We start from the raw sequence: 19,826 nt of genomic DNA on the forward strand, positions 1-19,826 counted from the left end.
CTGTGCCTTCATTCATTTGTAATTTAAAATGCCCATTTTTAGGGCAATATCTGTAAAATTCCCTTGGTTTCAATAAATCTAGTCCAGACTCCTTGCTGATCCGGTGTGCCTTCCGTCTGCTTGGGTGATTCTCTCCCTAGCTCCTCTTTTTTGCCTTATACCCAACTCGGGTAAGCTGAGAAGCTGAGGGTGTGTACTTTCATTCTCACTTTGAAACTGAACACGTCTCCTGGTTTGGATTTTATTTTAAACCGATTGATTAAGATCACATTGAAATTGAACACGTCTCCTGGTTTGGATCTTATTTTAAATCGATTGATTAAGATCCTCTCCCATAAGTTTGTTTTCTATATCACGTTCCTTTTAAAATGTCTTCTCTGAAGAAATTGCATAAACAAATTCTGGAAAGTTGCAATGATATTCCGAATTCCAAAACCAAATTCATATCTATAACTTTCTCAAACTTGTCCCATCTCATTATCAAGTTCCGTCTCGAGTAGTTTGAACAAGTTTTAAGAATCTTGCTTTTTAAATGTGCATTTAAAAATAACTGATGAAAACGTCTCCATTAGCACTGTAATTATAAGGACTAATATCACTAGCTGTTACTGGGCTGATTCATTATGATCATCCTTTAGAAGTCTAAAATGTGGAGGAAAAAAATTAGATACAGACACTTGTTGCTAGACATATATATAGCATAAAGCATTCCATTATATTGTACATAAAGTTCCATTATATTGTATATAAAATTGTGCGGTTACATATGCATATAAAGGTCATCCTATTGGCAACGCGATATCTCTACGATTTTGTTTGATAATCTATGTACCGTACCATACTGCGAAAAGATCTGAACAAAGCGCTGAGCATTTTATGCTGTTAATACTTTGATATAATTTGGAACTATAAACTTCTGAATTTCCACACTCATATGATTTGGACTTTGCTTCAAGAATAAGAATGGAGGGCATCATTCCTACCGAAAATCAGACAGGGATCCCCTATCTAAATGGCATTCTATATTGTAAAATATTACAAACGGAAAAATAATATTGAAACAATTTAAAATAAAAGCCTTTTAGTAGATAATATTGGAATTCCATATCATACAAAATTGTTCACAATAGTTGCCCCATTTTTTTTAGTCATAACACGATACTTTTTTCTCAGTCATAACGCTGCCGCGTAACACGACCAACGCAGTATTCCACCTACTGGAAGATCTAATTTTATTCGACGACAATATGTTTGATTTTTCTTTAAAATAGCAAAAAATACAGAATAAATAATTTAAGATGAAATTCAAAAAAATCGCAAAGAAATATTTTTCGTTAGTTATTTTTTATTAGAAGAAAAATTTTAAATTATTTCTTGAAAAATAGATTTTTGCATAGCGCTCTGTTACTGAAAACTATGGATCTGCTCTGCTCGATTTAAAGCCCCTTCTATTATTAAAAAAGAAAGTTTAAAATGATTAGCAAATCTATTTTTTCAATTTATAATTGAATTTAATATTTTGAGAAACGAGTGAAAGGGTTAATTCTGAATGAAGAATCCAAATCAAGATATCAGAAAATGTGACCGATTTGTCTGCTGATCAGGTAAATACATAATAATGAAAAATAAACTCTAAATTGTATTGTTAAATATGTGGTGTCATCCCAACGTAAAGTTGTTCAATGTAGGAATTGCAGTATTGTTTCCACAATATTTTATCTCATTATACAATATTCGGCTAATTAATAAAAGATTATTCCAGTTATGTTTTTGGAATAAAATCACAGATTAAAAGAGTTATTATTCTAAAGCCTAGTAGCACCGCAATATTATTTAATATTTGGGAAATATTGAATAATATTGTGTATACTGAGGAATACTGTATAAACAGTACTGTGCAGTTTGCAATAATATTCCAGTTAGTTGCCTATCAATTTTTTTCAGTTAAAGAACTCTTTCTTTATTGCATCTCAACGCATCCTTTAATATTTCATGAGAAAGACATATTCTGCTCTTTCTAATCTCTCAGTAAAAGGAATTGTCTCTCTTAGTAAAAATGGAATTTCTTCTATTTTCTTTTCTATTAAAATTAAAATCTTAATTTAAATTAATTTAATTCTTATTTGGTATCTAAGGTTTTCATTTCAAAAGAACATTATAAATTGATACCGTTGCCGTAACTGCACAAAAAAGTACACCATTAAAAAATCAATAAATTAAGCTTAGTCAATGGGTTGTGAATTTTCCTACGTTCAAACATGTTGAATTAAAATAAAAAAGGAAAATGGGAATTTCAACAAGGTTCCGGTGGAAATGAAAAGAAAGTATGCTTTGCCTGCTATACAAATGGACTATATGAAGACTGTTCCCAAATCTGTAAGATACATTTCATAATTTTGAATCCCTTACATATTGCTTAAACCAATCATTATAATTGTATATAATAATAGAATGATTTTTTTTTTATAATTTGTACCACTAATTTCCAAAAACTTGTGTTATTGCCGAAATAATTATGCTCTCAATTTTAATTAAATGACAGAGCAACTGAAAAAAATCAAAACTTTTACAGTATGTTCTACTAGCGCAAAAATATTAAATGGTAACTTTAATAATATGCTTCATATTTGGAATTTTATAGATTATCTGGAAAATATGGTAGAAATATTGCGCAATATTTTGCGCAATTTGGGTTTCTTTTATACTTAATGAAAAATCTATATACTCCTTAATGAAAGCAAAGATATCCCAGATTCATAAAAACTGATTTTGAGATGTGTCGATAGAAACGTATACTACTGATCGTTAGGCTTAAAGCCAAATTTTACTTTTATGTCTGTAAGCAGTTTTCATAAAAGTTATCGTTATCGTTGCATTAACCAGACTTCAAGTGATTTGTCTTGATATATGGTGCGAAAAGTATTTTTTCGCACCACATATCGATATTTGCAGGTGCCGTAGCTCTTGGATGATCTTCCTTGTGTTAGCAATTGCAGTTTGAAACTGATTCCATAATTTGGATACTACAATTCTAGGCAGTCCCAACCACCTTTTAGACTGATCAGTTTCAAGTCTGCAGACACTGATCATTGTAATCACTCGTTTAAGCGACCCCAAGAACTTATTTAGATGCAATCAGTCAATCATGAAATTTTTGAGCAACAAACTGCCTTTTTATAGAAAACAAATTCGTAATTTTTCTTGTTTTATGGAATTTTTAAAAAAAATTACATTTTACATTTCTAAAGAGCAGCTAAAGTAACGTAAATGACAACGTTTCCATTTACAAATTATATGTAATATCACATTTTAAAATATCAATGAGTATTATTTTAAATAATTTTGAAGAATATCTTTGTAATTCAGCTTTTCAGCTTCTGTGTATTTAGAAGTAATTTGTATGCGCAGTTTCTGATAATTAAAGTTCAAAGAAAGGCCGAATATCCCTGATACATCATTATGCACAGCTAATTATTTATAAATACAATTATATGTTAAATAACTAATATATTTTTAAAAAATTACTTTTAAATAAGAAAAAAATTAATATTCTATATAAACACACTCAACAAAAATTTTAAAAGTTCATGGAGGTTTTTTTTGTATGTATGTGCATAAAAAACACATCGGATGCCATATTTTACTATTTACTGCTGGTGAAGTTGTGACTAATTAAGGCAGTGGTTTCTAACTTTCATTTTCTCCTATATCCCTTAATTAACATCTTTTTTTGTAAAAACCTCCTGTATCATCTCTTTAAAAAAAGTTTTTATTAATAATAATAAGGGTTTAAGATTGCTTAAGAATCAAATGACTCGAATAAATTGAATAACAACTGTAGGATTCAATTTTTTATTTGTCTTTTTCCATTTTTACTTTTTTGCATATGATGTTTGTAATGAAAAAATGTTGCAATTATCAAAAAAATTCGAAAATGAGATTTTAATGGATCTCCAATTTTGAGATCTCTCTAAAAAATCATTTTTTGAAACTATGCCTTTCTGTATATTGGTGAATACCATGACTCAAAAGGAAATGGTTCAATATGATAACAGCTTTGAGCTACAGAGATGAAATTTATTATGTAGCCTTTACAGCAATTTTATAGATTTTAGTCAAGTTATTAAAGAAATCCATGAAAAGGATGTTTGTCAATCTGTCTATCCGATTTCAAGTGAACACATCAATGCAAATGGATATAATTTCACGTTCAGTTTCCCATCTCAAGTACGCAAGCACGCATGCGTACACACACACACGCACGATGTATATATATATATATATATATATATATATATATATATATATATATATATGCAATTTTTAATCAAATCTATCAATGAGCTGTTCATTCGCATACATGTAAACTCTATAACTCTAAAAAGCAACGAGTTAGATAAACCATACTTAGTATGCAATCTTTCAATCAGATCATTCGTTTGGCATTAAATTTTGTGTTTAATTATTTTTAAATTTCGCATTTTCTATCGATCGACAGCATGCATATTCTGTTTTCTTCACTGTTCTACGAATCACAAAACGTTTATGTACAAGGCTCTGAAAACAAAAATCTGAGCATTCTTGGTATCGACAGTCTTGTTCAAGGCCCATAAATTTATGCTGACGAAAAGTGTAGGGCGTAAAAAGGCGTAATACTTTATTATTGAGTACGCGAAGAAATTTCTGGGAGACTGTTCCTGTTGGTATATCATTGTATCAACTGCATTTTCTAGTCAACAGAATTAAAATGTTGAAGGTCAAGAGTTGTTCATCGTGATATCCAGCTATTTGAATGGTTGTAATCTGTTCTTGAATTTTTTTCAGGAATCTGAATGTTATAGAATTAGATCCAAATAAAAACAAATACAATCTTAAATTTGGAACAGCATCAAGCTTACTGCGATACTTCTTATTAAAAGTGTTTCAGAAAAGTAGTTTGGTGGATGTAGTTCAACATGTTCGATACTAAATAATGAAGTATTAATCCACAAGAAACACAGGTAGAAAAAAAAAGCATTCGCAGAAATTAAGAACTTACAACGCAAACAACAAATTGTTATTAAACAATAACAAAAGCACACCTAAAAAACTCGTTGTGGGCTCAACAATACAATGAGAGAATTTATTCGATTCATATGAGATCTTCGCCGTCCATAACCAGTGACAAAATATAGAATTTTCTAGAAGGATATGTGAATTTCGGTTCTTAATAGAGACATAGCTACGGTTCTTGCATTTTCTAAAACCTTACATTTAGTGGCAAAGCTAAAAAAATTATAAATTAAGGCGCTAAAACGACATTATAACATCATTGATCTGGCATCTGTTAAATATCCATTAAAACTCTAGCGCCTGAAGGTAGTTTAGAAAGTACTGTTAATGAGACATAAAATATATTTCTTAATTGAATTATATATATATATATATATATATATATAGTGGCTCAAAAAATTGAGAGTACACCTTACTTTTACTTGATAAATCCGACTTTCAATATAAATTACCGGGAAGTGCAAACATGTTTTTAATTTTTACACATAACAAATGGTTTAATTTAGAGTAAAAATAAAGAAAAATCAACGAAATTCTTCTAAATTGAAAAGTTTCAGAAGCATTTTAAATAAACATACTCAGAATTTTGCCTCAAAAAATTGAGAATGCACCAATAAAATTCTTGTAATATCAGGCATAGAAATGAAGTGTCACTATTATGTTGCATGTCTTTTGGCTCTTATAATGGCCTATAAACGTCATTGTACCGATTCGACCCATTTTTGGTGATATCTGAAGATATTTTACCTCATTCTTCTTGCACCACTTGTTTTAAATGGTTTTTTTTCTTTTCTAATTTTGTGTTTTTGGACGACTGCTTGGAGTGTGGTCCAAAGATATTCAAGGGTATTGATGTCGGGGTACTGTGGTGGAGTGTGTAACTGCTATTTACAATGAAAAAGATACCATATTTTGATATTACGTGCATTCTGTTTGGGGTCGTTGTCCTACTGGAAAATTTCATTTTCCAGTAGGACAACGACCCAACCTAAACCCAAATTTTTCGCACTTTCCTTTAGATTGTTGCGAAGTATATCCAAGTAAACCATATCGTTTATAATGCCATCTATAAAAATTACCTTTCCTCCCCCGGATGAAGCCATGCAACCTCAAATCATGATGGAGTCACCACCATGTTTAACTGTAGGACGTAAATTTTTTGGATCCGAAGCAGTATTAGGCTTTATCCATACAGTACGATGGCTGTCACTGACAAAAATGTTGAATTTTCTTTCGTTACTAAATATAGCTTTCTTCGAAAGACTATTGGTCTTCAATTGATGAGTTTCTGCAAACTTCAAATGCTTTTTCTGAATTTGCAAGCTGATGAACAGTTTCTTTCTAACAATGCGACTTTTATATCCAGCTTGTCTAATGGCATTTCGCACAATTTCAAGCTCTTACGCTTTTGCATATGATTTGAGAAGTTTCTGCAATAAATTGGATGAACCATATGGTCACAGCAATCTGAAGGAAAATATTAAAAATTCGGATTTAGATGGAAATTCCATTATTCAGTAGGACAACGACCCCAAACAAAATGCACTTAACGTCCAAATATGGTGTATTTTTCATTATAAACAGCAGTTACACACACCACCATAGTACCCCGACATCAATGCCATTGAATATTCGCAGGCCATTCTCGAAAAAGTGGTTCAAAAACACAAAATTAGAAACAGAACCCATTTAAAATAAGTGGCGCAAGAAGAATGGGGTAAAATATCTTCAGATATCACCAAAAATTGATCGAATCGGTACAATGACGTTTAGAGGCCATTATAAGAGCCAAAAGACATGCAACATAATAATGACCCTTCGTTTCTATGTGTGATATTACAAGAATTTTATTGGTGTATTCTCAATTTTTTGAGGCAAAATTCTGAGTATGTTTATTTAAAATGCTTCTGAAACTTTTCAATTTAGAAGAATTTCGTTGATTTTTCTTTATTTTTACTCTAAATTAAACCATTTGTTATGTGTAAAAATAAAAACATGTTTGCACTTCCCGGTAATGTGTTATTTATATTGAAAGTCGGATTTATCAAATAAAAGTAAGGTGTACTCTCAATTTTTTGAGTCACTGTATATATGCCCAAGAAAAATGAAATCACAATTTGGTGATTATTACATTGTTTTAATTTATTACATTAATGCCGAATTTTCAGCGCTTTTCATTCATTGTTATTTAATAGGTTTTGGGATTTACATAATTTTAATTTTTCACCCAATTTTGGGTAAATAAAATTCTATAATTTTTTACACTTTAATTTCTCATACTTTGTGTTTAATCAACAATACTTTCGTACCCTTTAAGGATACTTATACCATATGTTAAAAATATCTAAAATAGAAGCGAATAATAGAGACAACGAAAAATACAGTTAATCAACTAATTATTATTTATGGTAAAGAATCTATTAATGAAGTTATTTTTAATAAATAATAGAATAAAGGAGAAAAAAAAGGCACCAGTAAAACAATGGCTCAATTTATTTCAACGAAAGTACTGATGGCGAAACTTATTTGCTTTGAGAAAGCCCTTTCGAAGTTTATTTTCGAACATTTATACAGAAGTTGGTTAAAGCATTCAGAAACAGAGAAGAATGTTGTTTACTCAGCTGTAAGAAACCGATTTCGAAAAGAAACTCAGAACGCACTTGCTTGCCATTAGAAAGTGTTTGGGTAATTTTCAGTGAGACGCAGAAGCACAAGACGTCGTTATGAAATGAATGCATTTGCAGCAATTTTATTTTTGTTAATGTTCATTTATGGCAACTGATTTCACGTAATTAAACTATAAAGAGAAAAGGAATTCTGGGTAAGTAAACTGGTGAGTCAGATATTTATGACTGCTAGAATTAATACTTTACTTCTCGCAGATTTACTTCGCATTTACAAATCGTAATTCGAATAAAACAAATTTTTTAAATACGAAAATCTGAAAAAGTAAAGTCCGTGATATATATATATATATTTGCATAAGCAAGACATTTTTATTAGAGTTTTAAAAAGAGAATACAAATTATTTGTCTAGCTGCTTATAGTTTTTTTTGTAAATGTGTGTATATATATATATATATATATATTTGCATAAGCAAGACATTTTTATTAGAGTTTTAAAAAGAGAATACAAATTATTTGTCTAGCAGCTTATAGTTTTTTTTGTAAATGTGTATATATATGTATATATATTACTTTTGTCGTGTACAGGATTTAAGTTAAATCTCTCAACTTAACAATTTCTTGTAGAAAACGCAAACGATAATTTAAGCAAATTTTTTCAGAACTTTTTTGTTTTTGCAAATAATAGTTTAATTAAAATTTTTATCTTACAGCTGTTAACGTTATTTCGTTACACAAGCGAATTTGCCTAGTTCCATATGTATTTTATGGATTGAATATGATGTTCTAGCATTTTGATAATTAGAGAAGTTTTATTTATAATATTTAATTGGTACCAAATCCTGATGCAACACCTTTGTTTCATTTCTTTCGCAATGCTATTTATCATTGAAGTTATAAAAATAATTAAAAATTAAGAGACCATTTAAAAAACCCTTTAAAATCTGAATAAGAGACATAAAAATGCATATTTTTTAATCAAAATAATTTGTCAGTTTGCACAGGCTAATCTGATGCAATTACAAAAATCCAAAAAATATAAATTGATAAACTTTATACAAATATTGAAAATCTTTTCGTGATGACTCCTTCTTTAGTAATTTAGTTATTTTATTTATTTCTTTTTTATACTTTATAACGCAGATGAAGTAAAGTAGGAATCGTAACACACCTGAGTTAACATGTAATAAAATTTACGAGTTATATGATTACATTCAGATTTTTTTATTGCTTTTCATGGCTTTATGTACAACTGCAACCGAGTTCATTCACTTTCTAACAAAATCGAAAGTCTTGATATTTATACCTTGGAAAAGATAGCATAATGTTCTATAACGTTATTAAGAAAATTATCTATAAATACCCAGTGATAATGTTACAATAATGTCGACTTTTATATGTGCACAATAAATAAAACTTAAATAAGAAAAATAAAATAACGTTATATGCTGTATATATAAAACGTATAACGTCGTCTTTAATGTCAGACAATTTAATGGAATTGCAGATATGAAGTTACATTCAAACGATTAATCTAAAATCAAATATAGTCAAAATTACCTGTGAACCAGTTGGTCACCTGAGGCGATTATTTATCTATAAATGCTCGGAGACAATAATGCCAACTTTTATAGCTGATAATCTTACACTTTAATTACATTTTTATTTGAAAAGATCTGTTTGAAAAATATATACTTTGTTTTACATTAAACAATTTTTAAACTTCGTGGCAATTGCAAATTGTTTTATTATATAATTAATAGAATGATATGTTTTTCGAACTTAATCGACAGCATTTAAATATTATTTACACATTATTTAGGAGTAAATCTCAATTTCATAATAAGAATTTTGATTTGAATTGCAGCTTTGAGCCTTTTCTCTTAAATATTTATTCTCTAAATCTTCATTTCTATTGGTCATAATTTATTAGTACCCTTAGTAATGTTTAGTAGTTGCTGTCAAGGTGGTAAACGAAGTTAATATGCAAATCAGATGAAGAAATGTAGATGATATTAGATGTATTCAAATTATCTGATTATTTTCCTTGTTCAATGTTTATATTTCAAGAGTGAATATTAGATATAAAAATTAAGAGGAATTCTTAATTTTCTTTTTGTTGAATTTAAAAATAATCTAAGTGTTAGAATATTTGATATTGGTATATAGATTGTTGATGGGTTATTAAACTTATTATCAAAAAATACTTAATTGAATAAGCCACAATTATTTTATTCATAAATAAAAATGATATGAGATTTTTCTATGTAATTTTCCTTTAATTCTTTTTGCTACGTATCACATGAAATGTTCACTTCCTTGCAAATGGGATTTAAATAACTTTAATTTCCTTCCAATATTCACTCATTTTATTTAAGAATTCTGTTGAAACCATAGCTGAACTTAGCAGTTTGGCTCACTGTGATAGATGGATGGTTTAATTTTGAAATCCTATGCATCCATTTCATCAAAATATCACCAATCCAACCAAGGAGAACATTGTCTTCTCGAATCTTTCATATATTTAGAAAAAAACATCTTTCTATTCTTCTTCTATCCACTTCTGCATTTTCTGAACTTAGAACGGACTTGGAATAATGTAGGGGGAGAGACGATAATCTGTAAGCGTGTGTGCTACCTCCCTCCTCCTTCCTCCAGCTTCGAGCGTGTACTGTTCCACAACGGATTGTAAAACCCTCCGCGGTTTTGCGCATACGTTAGGATGGGTTTAATTCGTCGAAATAGGGGTGAAAGGAAAGACGAAAGGAGGGGATATTTAGATTTAAAAATGAAGACTCGCGGTTTTATGAGACAAACATTACAGATAATTAGTAATATAGAAGGAAAAAGGTACTAATGCACAGTAAAATATTTCAGAGCAATTTTTATTTAATGTAAGACGCAGAAATATTAAATTATGAAGAATGAACGAAAAATTTCTGTTCTTAAAATTTGGTAATTGCATTTTTACAAAATAATAATGATATTTTTTATATTAAAATGGTTTTTTTCATGTGTTATTGAATTTTTTTGACAATACTTTAAGATTAAAAACAATGGATAATCCAGATTTTATTCTATTTAAAAACATTTTATTTTCATTTAAGGAATTGCTGTAAATATGGAGTATCTTAAAAATATTATAAATATTATCTTTAAAATGCATGATATTTTATATATTTTGATATAAAAAGAACATTATTAATGATTTTTTTACTTAAGAATATTATTATTTTTAAATATATAACATGAAATAATTACTAAAATTTTCTTCCTACCACTCCTTAAATCTTTTTTGCCACTTGAACTAGCCATATCAATACGAAAATGTGAGCTAAAATAAAATGTGGTCAGAAACGGCACAACACTCACATACACGTGAAAAAAAAAATGAACTAAAAAGTTTCGCTTGGGGGAAATCCAAGGTCAAAGGTGAATACCGGAAATGTGCTCATAGTTCCGCGCCTCTCCCCTTAATGAGATGGAATCGTCGAAATGTGGTCGTCTCAGAATACGTTGACGAACAGTAGTGAGGTAGAATAGCAGGTTTTGTACTCCATAACAGAATGAATAAAACTGAGTACGCATTTTGGTTGTCTACCAATTAGACAAAAACTTTGAAATAGGTCTACAATTTTGGCCCCAAGATGACATACCAAATTTTATGTATCAAATCATTATATTTTTGAGTTATAGCGTTCACATACATGTGAGTATACAAACCCGCACATAATCTCCTTTTAACAGATCTGGTCCAAAATTTAATACATTTCTAAAACTTTGATAATAAATCTGCATACCAAATTTTACTCATAGAGCTCTTAAAAGTTTTTGAGTTATCGTTTTCGCCTGTATAAATATGGACAGATAGATACATCTTAGACATTTCATTTTACTTTTGAAAAAATCTACAAAATCTGAATTAAGATTACGTATCAAATTTCATCTCTCTAGCTTTACGCATTTTTTAGTTATTACAATTATATTACAGACAATTATATTATTATTATATTACGGACAAGATTTCAAAAACATATTTTTCGAGATCAGGGAGGATTGAAAAGGAAGGAATGAGGAAACATCAAAATTGTGGGTTGAATATTTTTGACTACAGTATTTTCTCTTTGTGTACGGAAAAGTAAAATGATGGCGATTAAAGTTAATGGTTAGAAATGGAGGGGAATGTACCTTATCATGCCTTTTCGACTCTTCGTATAGAACCAATGAAAGAATTTTACTTGAAACAGATTTTATATGTAGCTTCTTATTATACACGAAGACAGAATTTCGTCTTATTGAGAAATTTAAATGTCCAACAGCTCTACGAAGCGAATTATGATATCTTATCCCAACTGCTTTCATTTTTGCTTACTCGGGCAAGAGACATACAAAGAGAAAGTCGTGTAATTGTCAAAAAAAAAAAAAATTAATTCGAAATTTTGACTTATCTCTACGTTTTAGATATGTGTTTTTCAAACTCAGGGATTTTTGAAAAAAGGTCGCCAGTCTGTCTGTGGCAAAGATAATTAAAAAATGCTGTGAACTAGATGAATGAAATTTGGTTACGGTCATTATACCAAGTTCGTAGATTTCTATCAAATTTTGAGTAAAACTCGTTGAGAGGAAGTCTGTCAGTCCGGTTGTCCGAATATAACTACAAAATGAAGAGAATTAGATAGATAAAATTCGGTGCACAGATTTCATATCTATATTGCTGAGGTCTGTCAAATTATGGGAGAAATCCATAGAGGAGTTAATCTTCTGTCAGTCTGTTCTTTCAGAAATTTTTAAACGCCTGAACTCAAAAACACAGTGACTTAAATGTATCAATTTTGGGTCGGGATTATGTGATTACAAGGATAATTTTGTTTCAGTATGTTGGGAAAAATGCGTCTAGAACCTAAATTCAATTTTCCGATAGTATTAACAGCATGCCAGAGATTACTAGAAAAAAAATAATAAATAATAAATAAATAAATTGTTAAAGTAATATCTTATATAACGGCTGGGGATTCAGCCGTTTGATATTACAGTACTGCAGTGGAAATTATGACAAATAAAAAGTCTCCAAAGATTGGGTCCGACAAAATTAAAGGTTTAATTTAAACACAATTTATTAAGAGGAAATAAAATTAAACACATGATGAACTAGTTACAGATATTATGGAAACACTTATAAATACATAGACTGTCATTACAAAACCTGAGACCAGCACCGAACCACATTACAAACATAATGACACGTATTTATATCATGTCTTAATTCTTATATTTGCATGTTAGCTACTGTTACCGGGTTAAATAAATGCCAGATACGATACCGATTCAATAGTTATATGCTTAATGTCAAGTCAAGTGATTTACTCAAACTAATGACGCACAATAGTAGGTTCAAAATGCATTGCATCATTTTTCAATAAAGTACGGGAGACAAAAGAATTTTGAATTTAGAACCTTACTGCCGAAATTTTCTAACATAAATAAATAAAAACCTTGCCAAGGATGACACAACAGATCTAAAGGGTAATATTTCATAGACACTGGACACCAATTTCAATGGAATTATTTTTCTGGGATAACATCTTTATTGGAGAGTATGAGTAGGATAGACGCAAAACGCTATAAGCAAAATCAATGAAATTTAATATGTGATCTTCAAACCAAATTAGTAGATTTCTATCAGCGTTTGAGTGAATCTATTCATAGGAAACCTCTATTTGACTGTCCAGAGTACTAATGATAACTACAAACGTGAAGAGCTACATTGCTGAAATTGGTACATATATTTAGTTTCTAAAGTGCAGACTATGCTAATCGCTTTATCAAATGTGTCAAAATATTGACTATCTGTCGGTCGGTACATTCGAATGCATGCAAACGAAATAATTGAAAAATGGAACAAATTAAATTAAAATTGTTATGTGATCTTGTAACTAAAATTATAATCTTGTATCCAATTTTGGTTTCATTTGGTCGATAATAATAATAATAATAATAACAAAAAAAAAAAAAAAAAAAAAAACCGTCCTAAATGCATAGAGAGAGACACTGAAAATAAAATTTTGTGCATTCGTCGTGTTTATAACCTTACCCAGTGTCCACAATTTTATACTGTAATACTATAAAAATACTACTGAGGAAAGATTTTCAGTTAGCAAAAAACAAATTGAATGAATTTAATCTTGGAAAAATTAGAGTGTTTATCTTGTTTATGCATATCGGAAACTTGTTAGCAATAATAGTCTCTGATTTAGTACATCATATTAGTAGGTTTCAGCCTCGATTATAACTGTACCAGTTGTGCACAAGTGTGTCATTTGGATTCAATCTATTGGAATCGTGTTCATATAGTGTGAAGATTTGTCGAGAAGACATTTATTAACTATTGTCCTCATAATATGAAATGGTTGAAGATACTGAAGTCATACTAAATTTGTTTCTTGCGCAACTTCAAAATGAGAAATTAAGATAAATGAAACTGAACATTACAGTGCAGCTATGTGTATAATCCTAGCCCGAAACCTTTTTCTTTTACAAAATTATTATTAACATTTTTATTAATAACCATTAATATTCCAAAAGTTCAATATTTTAGATTCTAGAATTAATTTCAATTATTTCAGTTTTAAAAAAATGCTTACTCTAAATATCTTGCTGCCTTGCATGTAATTAAATATAAAATAACTTACAAGGTTAACGACTGCTGATTTGAAAATAGTGTTGCTTTTAAATAACAGATGGCACCACTAGAAGAAAATTACCGAGTTCATTCATAGGAGAAATTGACTGCGAATCTTTAACACCCAAAATGCGATAAAGATAATAAAATATTAAAAATAAGTTTATAACAATTTATAATGCTATGAACAGGGGTGCACGAATGATATTCAAAAAGTTTTTCTTTTTCTCTTTCATAATATTATCAAATATTTGTGGATTAAAAAAATATATTTACTTTATTCAGAATTTTTGAAACACAAATCGTTGAAGGGAAAAGACTGCCTCAGTAAGATTATGTCTCATGTCGAATATTAAACTTTCTTGACTATCCGATTTCATTTCAAAATCATGAAAATTATTCCAAAATTCCATTCGTATTACTTGAAAACAGAGCATTAATGTAATCAAATTAATACTGAAGTGCTGAGCACAGAAAGAAGAATTAAAAAAAGTTAAAGATAATTGATTTAAATAATTTGAATTGTAAGTATTTCGGTGATTCGATATTAATTAATTTCAGTTGTAAAATTTCCAATGATCAAAGGCTTCAATTTTTGCGGTAAATGATTTTGCTTAGAAACTTTGATATATGTTATTAAATGATAATATATGAGTTATTTGAAATGCACATGGATTTTTAAGATGGTCTGCACAACTCAAATATAAATTTTTCTATTAATCGAATCAATTCATGAGCCATTAATCATCAAATAAAAATAACGAAGCCTTTGTAACCCCATTTAAATTGTGAATGTTCTTACTTAGTTTTTCAATAAATCTCACGTAAATTTGTAATTGACGAAAAATAAATTAATATTAATTTCGCGAAAACAAAGAACAAATACAAAGTAATAATTAAGTTTAAAAAGAATTATATTGAGATTGTTTATCATTTATTGCGTCTTTACTAGTTAGAAATTGCAGTCAACACAATAAAAGAATATCCAAATGAATTAAAGAACAGTTAGTGATGAATGTAGTTGAAAAGTAAGGAAAAAAGTAAGGAAAAGTAGAAAGCTTCCCACCATATACATGGATTTAAGGAATATAAATTTCATAGTCACATCTTTTAAAAAAATGAAGAAACCTTAATCAATTGTTTAAGTAATAACAGAATTGCTACGGTGATGGGATAGATTGAAGGAATTTAGATGATCCAGCTATTATTGTTGAGAGGCTCCAAAAATGCTAAATATATATATATATATAAAATATTTATTTTTTGAAGTCAAATATGAAGAGAAAGACTGTGTGTTAAAAATATGTCCTATGTCCCAGGCGCCATCTACCGCTTCTACTAACCTCACCACTGTATAACAAAAAGAAATTTTTTGTATTTTAACAAAAGAAATTTTGATATTAATTTCTGATTATACTTGATTGTGATATTTAAAACATTTTTAAGCAATTAATAACAACTAAAATGAATAAAGAATTTACAAGGTACTTATTTAGAATCATTGCATATAATTTGAATATAACTGAATATTAGTAGAGAAGTAAACTTAAGTATTTTAAAGAAAACATAACCTGATTCTTTTCGTTTCCGAACTGATCATCATTGATATCACAAGTAAGAATGTTCTCGCCGATTCTTTTTACATATTCTCAGATGACAGACTTATCTCATTCCACCTCATAAAATTGTGAAAAGCTACGAATACTTTTTATAGCAGTGGTGAGCGATAGTTACAAAATATAGATATTTGGTGTTAATCTAGCATTTTTATTGAATCTATCACAATAATATGAATTTTGGACTCCCTTTTGCCAATCGAATGACACTAAAATTTGCCACGAAACTACATTTGTAGTCACAAGATTGCATACCGAATTTTATTGTTTTAAGTCATTGAGTTTATGAGTTACTGTCTTTTCATGCATTCTAAAGTACAGACTGAAAGAGGGTCAAACGTTTGGCATTGAAAAGATATATTTGCATTTCAACACTTTATCTTTCTGGCGATCCCCATGTTCGAGGACATTCAAAGAGCCTCCTCATTCTATCATCATTATTCTATTGGATAACAGTTCCGAAGCCTTAAACTTGAATTTAAAAAAAAGTATTTTTATAATTACAATATTCCTCACAGAGTGATTTATAAATAACAATTTAGTAAACTATTTTTTTCATTTAATCACACTATTTTAATTTTTGACTTATGATTTTGAACTTCTTTTCTGAAAATATTACGAAATGACTGAAATTTTTCTCATTTTACAGGGGCATAACAATCAACAAGCAATGAAAGTTCTGACACCAAGGCACAGTTTTTCATTGGACTACACACCCAAACAATGGGTGGGTTTCTCCAATACATTGCTTTTGCTTCTGGTTGCCCTCATGTGTGGAACTGTCATCTATGAAATGTACAACATGAACCACAGGTTTACCACAATGTTGGATTCATCCGTGGCCACAATAGATCTTATAGCAACAAATTTCGTTAGTTCAAAAACTCAACCATTTTGGAAAGATATCAACAACAACATTTCAGTGTATTCATCCTTCTTCAAAATGCATGAGGGTGATGAAAGCATGGTTGTCATAATTGGTTCTATTTCCAAAAGTGAAATGCATGTTGAAGACCTTCGATGTCTCATAAAATATAATGACGAAGAAGAGATAAACATTGTCGAAGCTTCTTTTGAGAAGTTCTCTAATTGTAGTACGTTTCTAGTATATTGCCCAACAAAAGACAATAAGATACCGAATAAGGTTGTCCTTATTTCGTATAGAGATACAAATCCGAAAAGGTGGCTTGAAGTTGAAAAAATATCTTCTTCAAGAGAATTGGATTTAGTTAAGCACAAAACTGCAGCTTGCGTCCAGCCTCTGGACGAGAACATTTCAGTTGAAGCACTTCAAGAATTCTTAGAATTTTACAAAACGATTGGTTTGAGTCACTTCTATCTTTATGATTACAATGCTCCGGAAGATGTTGTTGACTTCATACATGAGTTAATCGACAATGGTTATTCCATAAACATTCTGCAATGGAATAAAATGGTGGAACCATTGAACAATTGTCCCCTTTCAGGGTTTGAATACATTCAAGATTGTTTACATAGAACACTAGATAAATTTAGTAATGTCATAACAGTAGATGTAACTGACTACTTTATACTAGGACAATATTTTAGCGTAGATGAACTGTTGGAGAATTACAGCGATTATGGGCAATTGCAAATTAAGAAAGCTCGTCACTGTGATGCGAGTAATCAAAATTTGGCTGATGTTTCTCTTAAAAATATACATTTTGTGAGCCCCATTGAGCTATCTAGGACGAATTACTTCTTTCGACCAGACGAAAAAGCTGCTATTGAATTTTATACTTCATCTTCAAGAAAAGCAAGAAAATCCACTAAAATTCTTTCAGAACAGGAGGGAATTATTGGACAACTGTCAAATGAATGTCAGTGAAATTTTAATGCTTAGTTTTTTTCAGAGATAACGCCTCATATTGAAATATGTGAACAGAAAATGATGAGAAATTCATCTTTTATATAAGAATATTGATGTCATTTGATTCAAATGGAATACTGATATTATATTACTCAAAATTCCTTTTGAGTAATATAATCTATTTTTTACTTTCTATTAATCTATTTATATAAAAATTAATGTGTTAATCTGTTATGGGATATTAAATATCTATTATTTCAAACTTTTATTGAATCTAAACTTTACCTTGTAAAAATATATATTTTTAATCGATTATAAAACTTATAATTTTAATTTTCTTAATTCATGCAGGGAAACGAAAACCGCGAAAAAAGGAAATGAAAACCTCATTTTTTGTGCTAATCATATTTATAGGATTTAAGTTAAACATATTCTTGGCTACGATTAGTTTTAAAGATTAATAATATTTAGATATATAATAACCCTTGCTAAATGAATATTCAGAATGCTTTTTTAAAGATAAGTTACTGAAGAAATAAATGGTTTTGTGATTTAGGGTGACATTTTTTTTTATAGATAGATGAAAACAATTTGGTATTTTTATGTTATTACAGCTATGTGTAAAAACCTGAATAAACAGCTAAATTCGATTTCAATACTAAAATATTAACTATCATTATCTGGAAACAAATTTTCGAACTTTGCTAATATAGTTGCGATAATGCACTAACTCCAAAATTGAGCATATACATGAGAGAGGCACTAACATGTGAAAGTTGGAATTCAATGAATGAAAAAGTTGCTGAAAATATTTCTGGCAATCAGCCAGAAATATAGCTTAACGGCCTGTGAGTATTAAAATTATCTTCATATAAAAAAAATAGAAATATCCAATAATGTTACTTGTTTCAGAAACCCATATGTAATCTAACAGATATGTTTTGATTAAATTTTTTGAAAATTTAATTAATTTATTATTCAAAATATTATCTTTCACTCTCTGTTTTGCAAATAAAATTTTAACTAATATTTTTAGAATATAAGTAAACTGAATAAAAGATAATGAAGAATTTTTAATCGAAACCAAATCTGATGTATTTTCTATTTGCGCTCACAAGTATTTCAGCATAGAGAGTGTAATCAGAAGCTTGAAAAAAAAAAAAAACATTTTTTATCAAGATAGTAAAACCATGATTTTCCAATATTAAAAATGTTTTGTCTTTATTTTTTTTTAACTGTTTGAATAGTTGGAACGGATTAATCAAAGTACCATAAAAATGATCTAAGTAAAGAATAACGTAATTGAATGGATTAACTTTATATCGGGAATTAATTTTTATTTATTACTTTTATTTTTACATCACTGTATAAGTTTTGTTAATATAATAATCTCAGAGAAGAGAGAATTTTTTAAAATAATAATATTAATTTATATGGCAAATAAACTTTTTAATTTGAAATTAATAAGATTATGGACAACTGGATATTATTAGTTAATGATTTCTTTTATTTATAAGTATAAGCATTTATTTTTAAAGTGTATAAAGAAATAGTAACTGTCAAACACATGTGACATTTCAATATTTATAAAAATTACTTATACTTAATGATTTTAATAATTAATTGTGCACATACAGGATCTTCTGTCTAATTTTTAAAATAATTAAAAAAATGTTTTACTAATTTAATTAATTGACAGCTAGGCTATTAACATTTTTCTAATTGAGCTATTTGAGGTTCTTTTTTATTTCTACCGACTTAGGCAGCTGCTTAGTTTGTCCAGTTGAAAATCCATCTCTAACAAAATATAAAGAGGTCCTTGTAAATACTGTCCTGATATAAAGAGTTTACCAAACATTCTTCATTTCACCAAGCTCATTGTACGAAATTTATTGCTTTAATACCAAAATATTTCTAAAAAATCATTGACCACGATTCATGAAGATTACTAAACTCTTACAAGAATGAGGATATGATAACATCGCTCAAAGAATGACTTGAAATGCTTTCATGAACGATTGGC

The 19,826-nt window shown here is 29.0% G+C and overlaps 1 protein-coding gene across 2 annotated transcripts; it reads left to right on the forward strand.

Moving 5' to 3' along the window:
• The first annotated feature begins 7,682 nt into the window (after positions 1 to 7,682).
• LOC129962533 (uncharacterized) lies at positions 7,683 to 18,065 on the forward strand. Of its 2 annotated transcripts, none has more exons than XM_056076291.1 (2): positions 7,683 to 7,885; positions 16,622 to 18,065. In XM_056076291.1, exon 2 carries the CDS (start codon positions 16,643 to 16,645, stop codon positions 17,819 to 17,821), a length of 1,179 nt encoding a protein of 392 aa, XP_055932266.1. In that variant the 5' UTR covers positions 7,683 to 7,885; positions 16,622 to 16,642; the 3' UTR covers positions 17,822 to 18,065. The 2 variants fall into 2 exon arrangements, with proteins under 2 accessions (XP_055932266.1, XP_055932267.1); XM_056076292.1 differs by having other exon boundaries at positions 7,684 to 7,873.
• The last annotated feature ends 1,761 nt before the right edge of the window (positions 18,066 to 19,826 follow it).

This window comes from Argiope bruennichi, chromosome 3 (assembly GCF_947563725.1).
Source record: "Argiope bruennichi chromosome 3, qqArgBrue1.1, whole genome shotgun sequence".
Classification (NCBI taxonomy): Eukaryota; Metazoa; Arthropoda; class Arachnida; order Araneae; family Araneidae; genus Argiope; species Argiope bruennichi.

Coding starts and splice junctions, on each gene's coding strand:
- LOC129962533 (XM_056076291.1), top strand. CDS start 16,643: ATGAAAGTTCTGACACCAAGGCACAGTTTTTCATTGGACTACACACCC.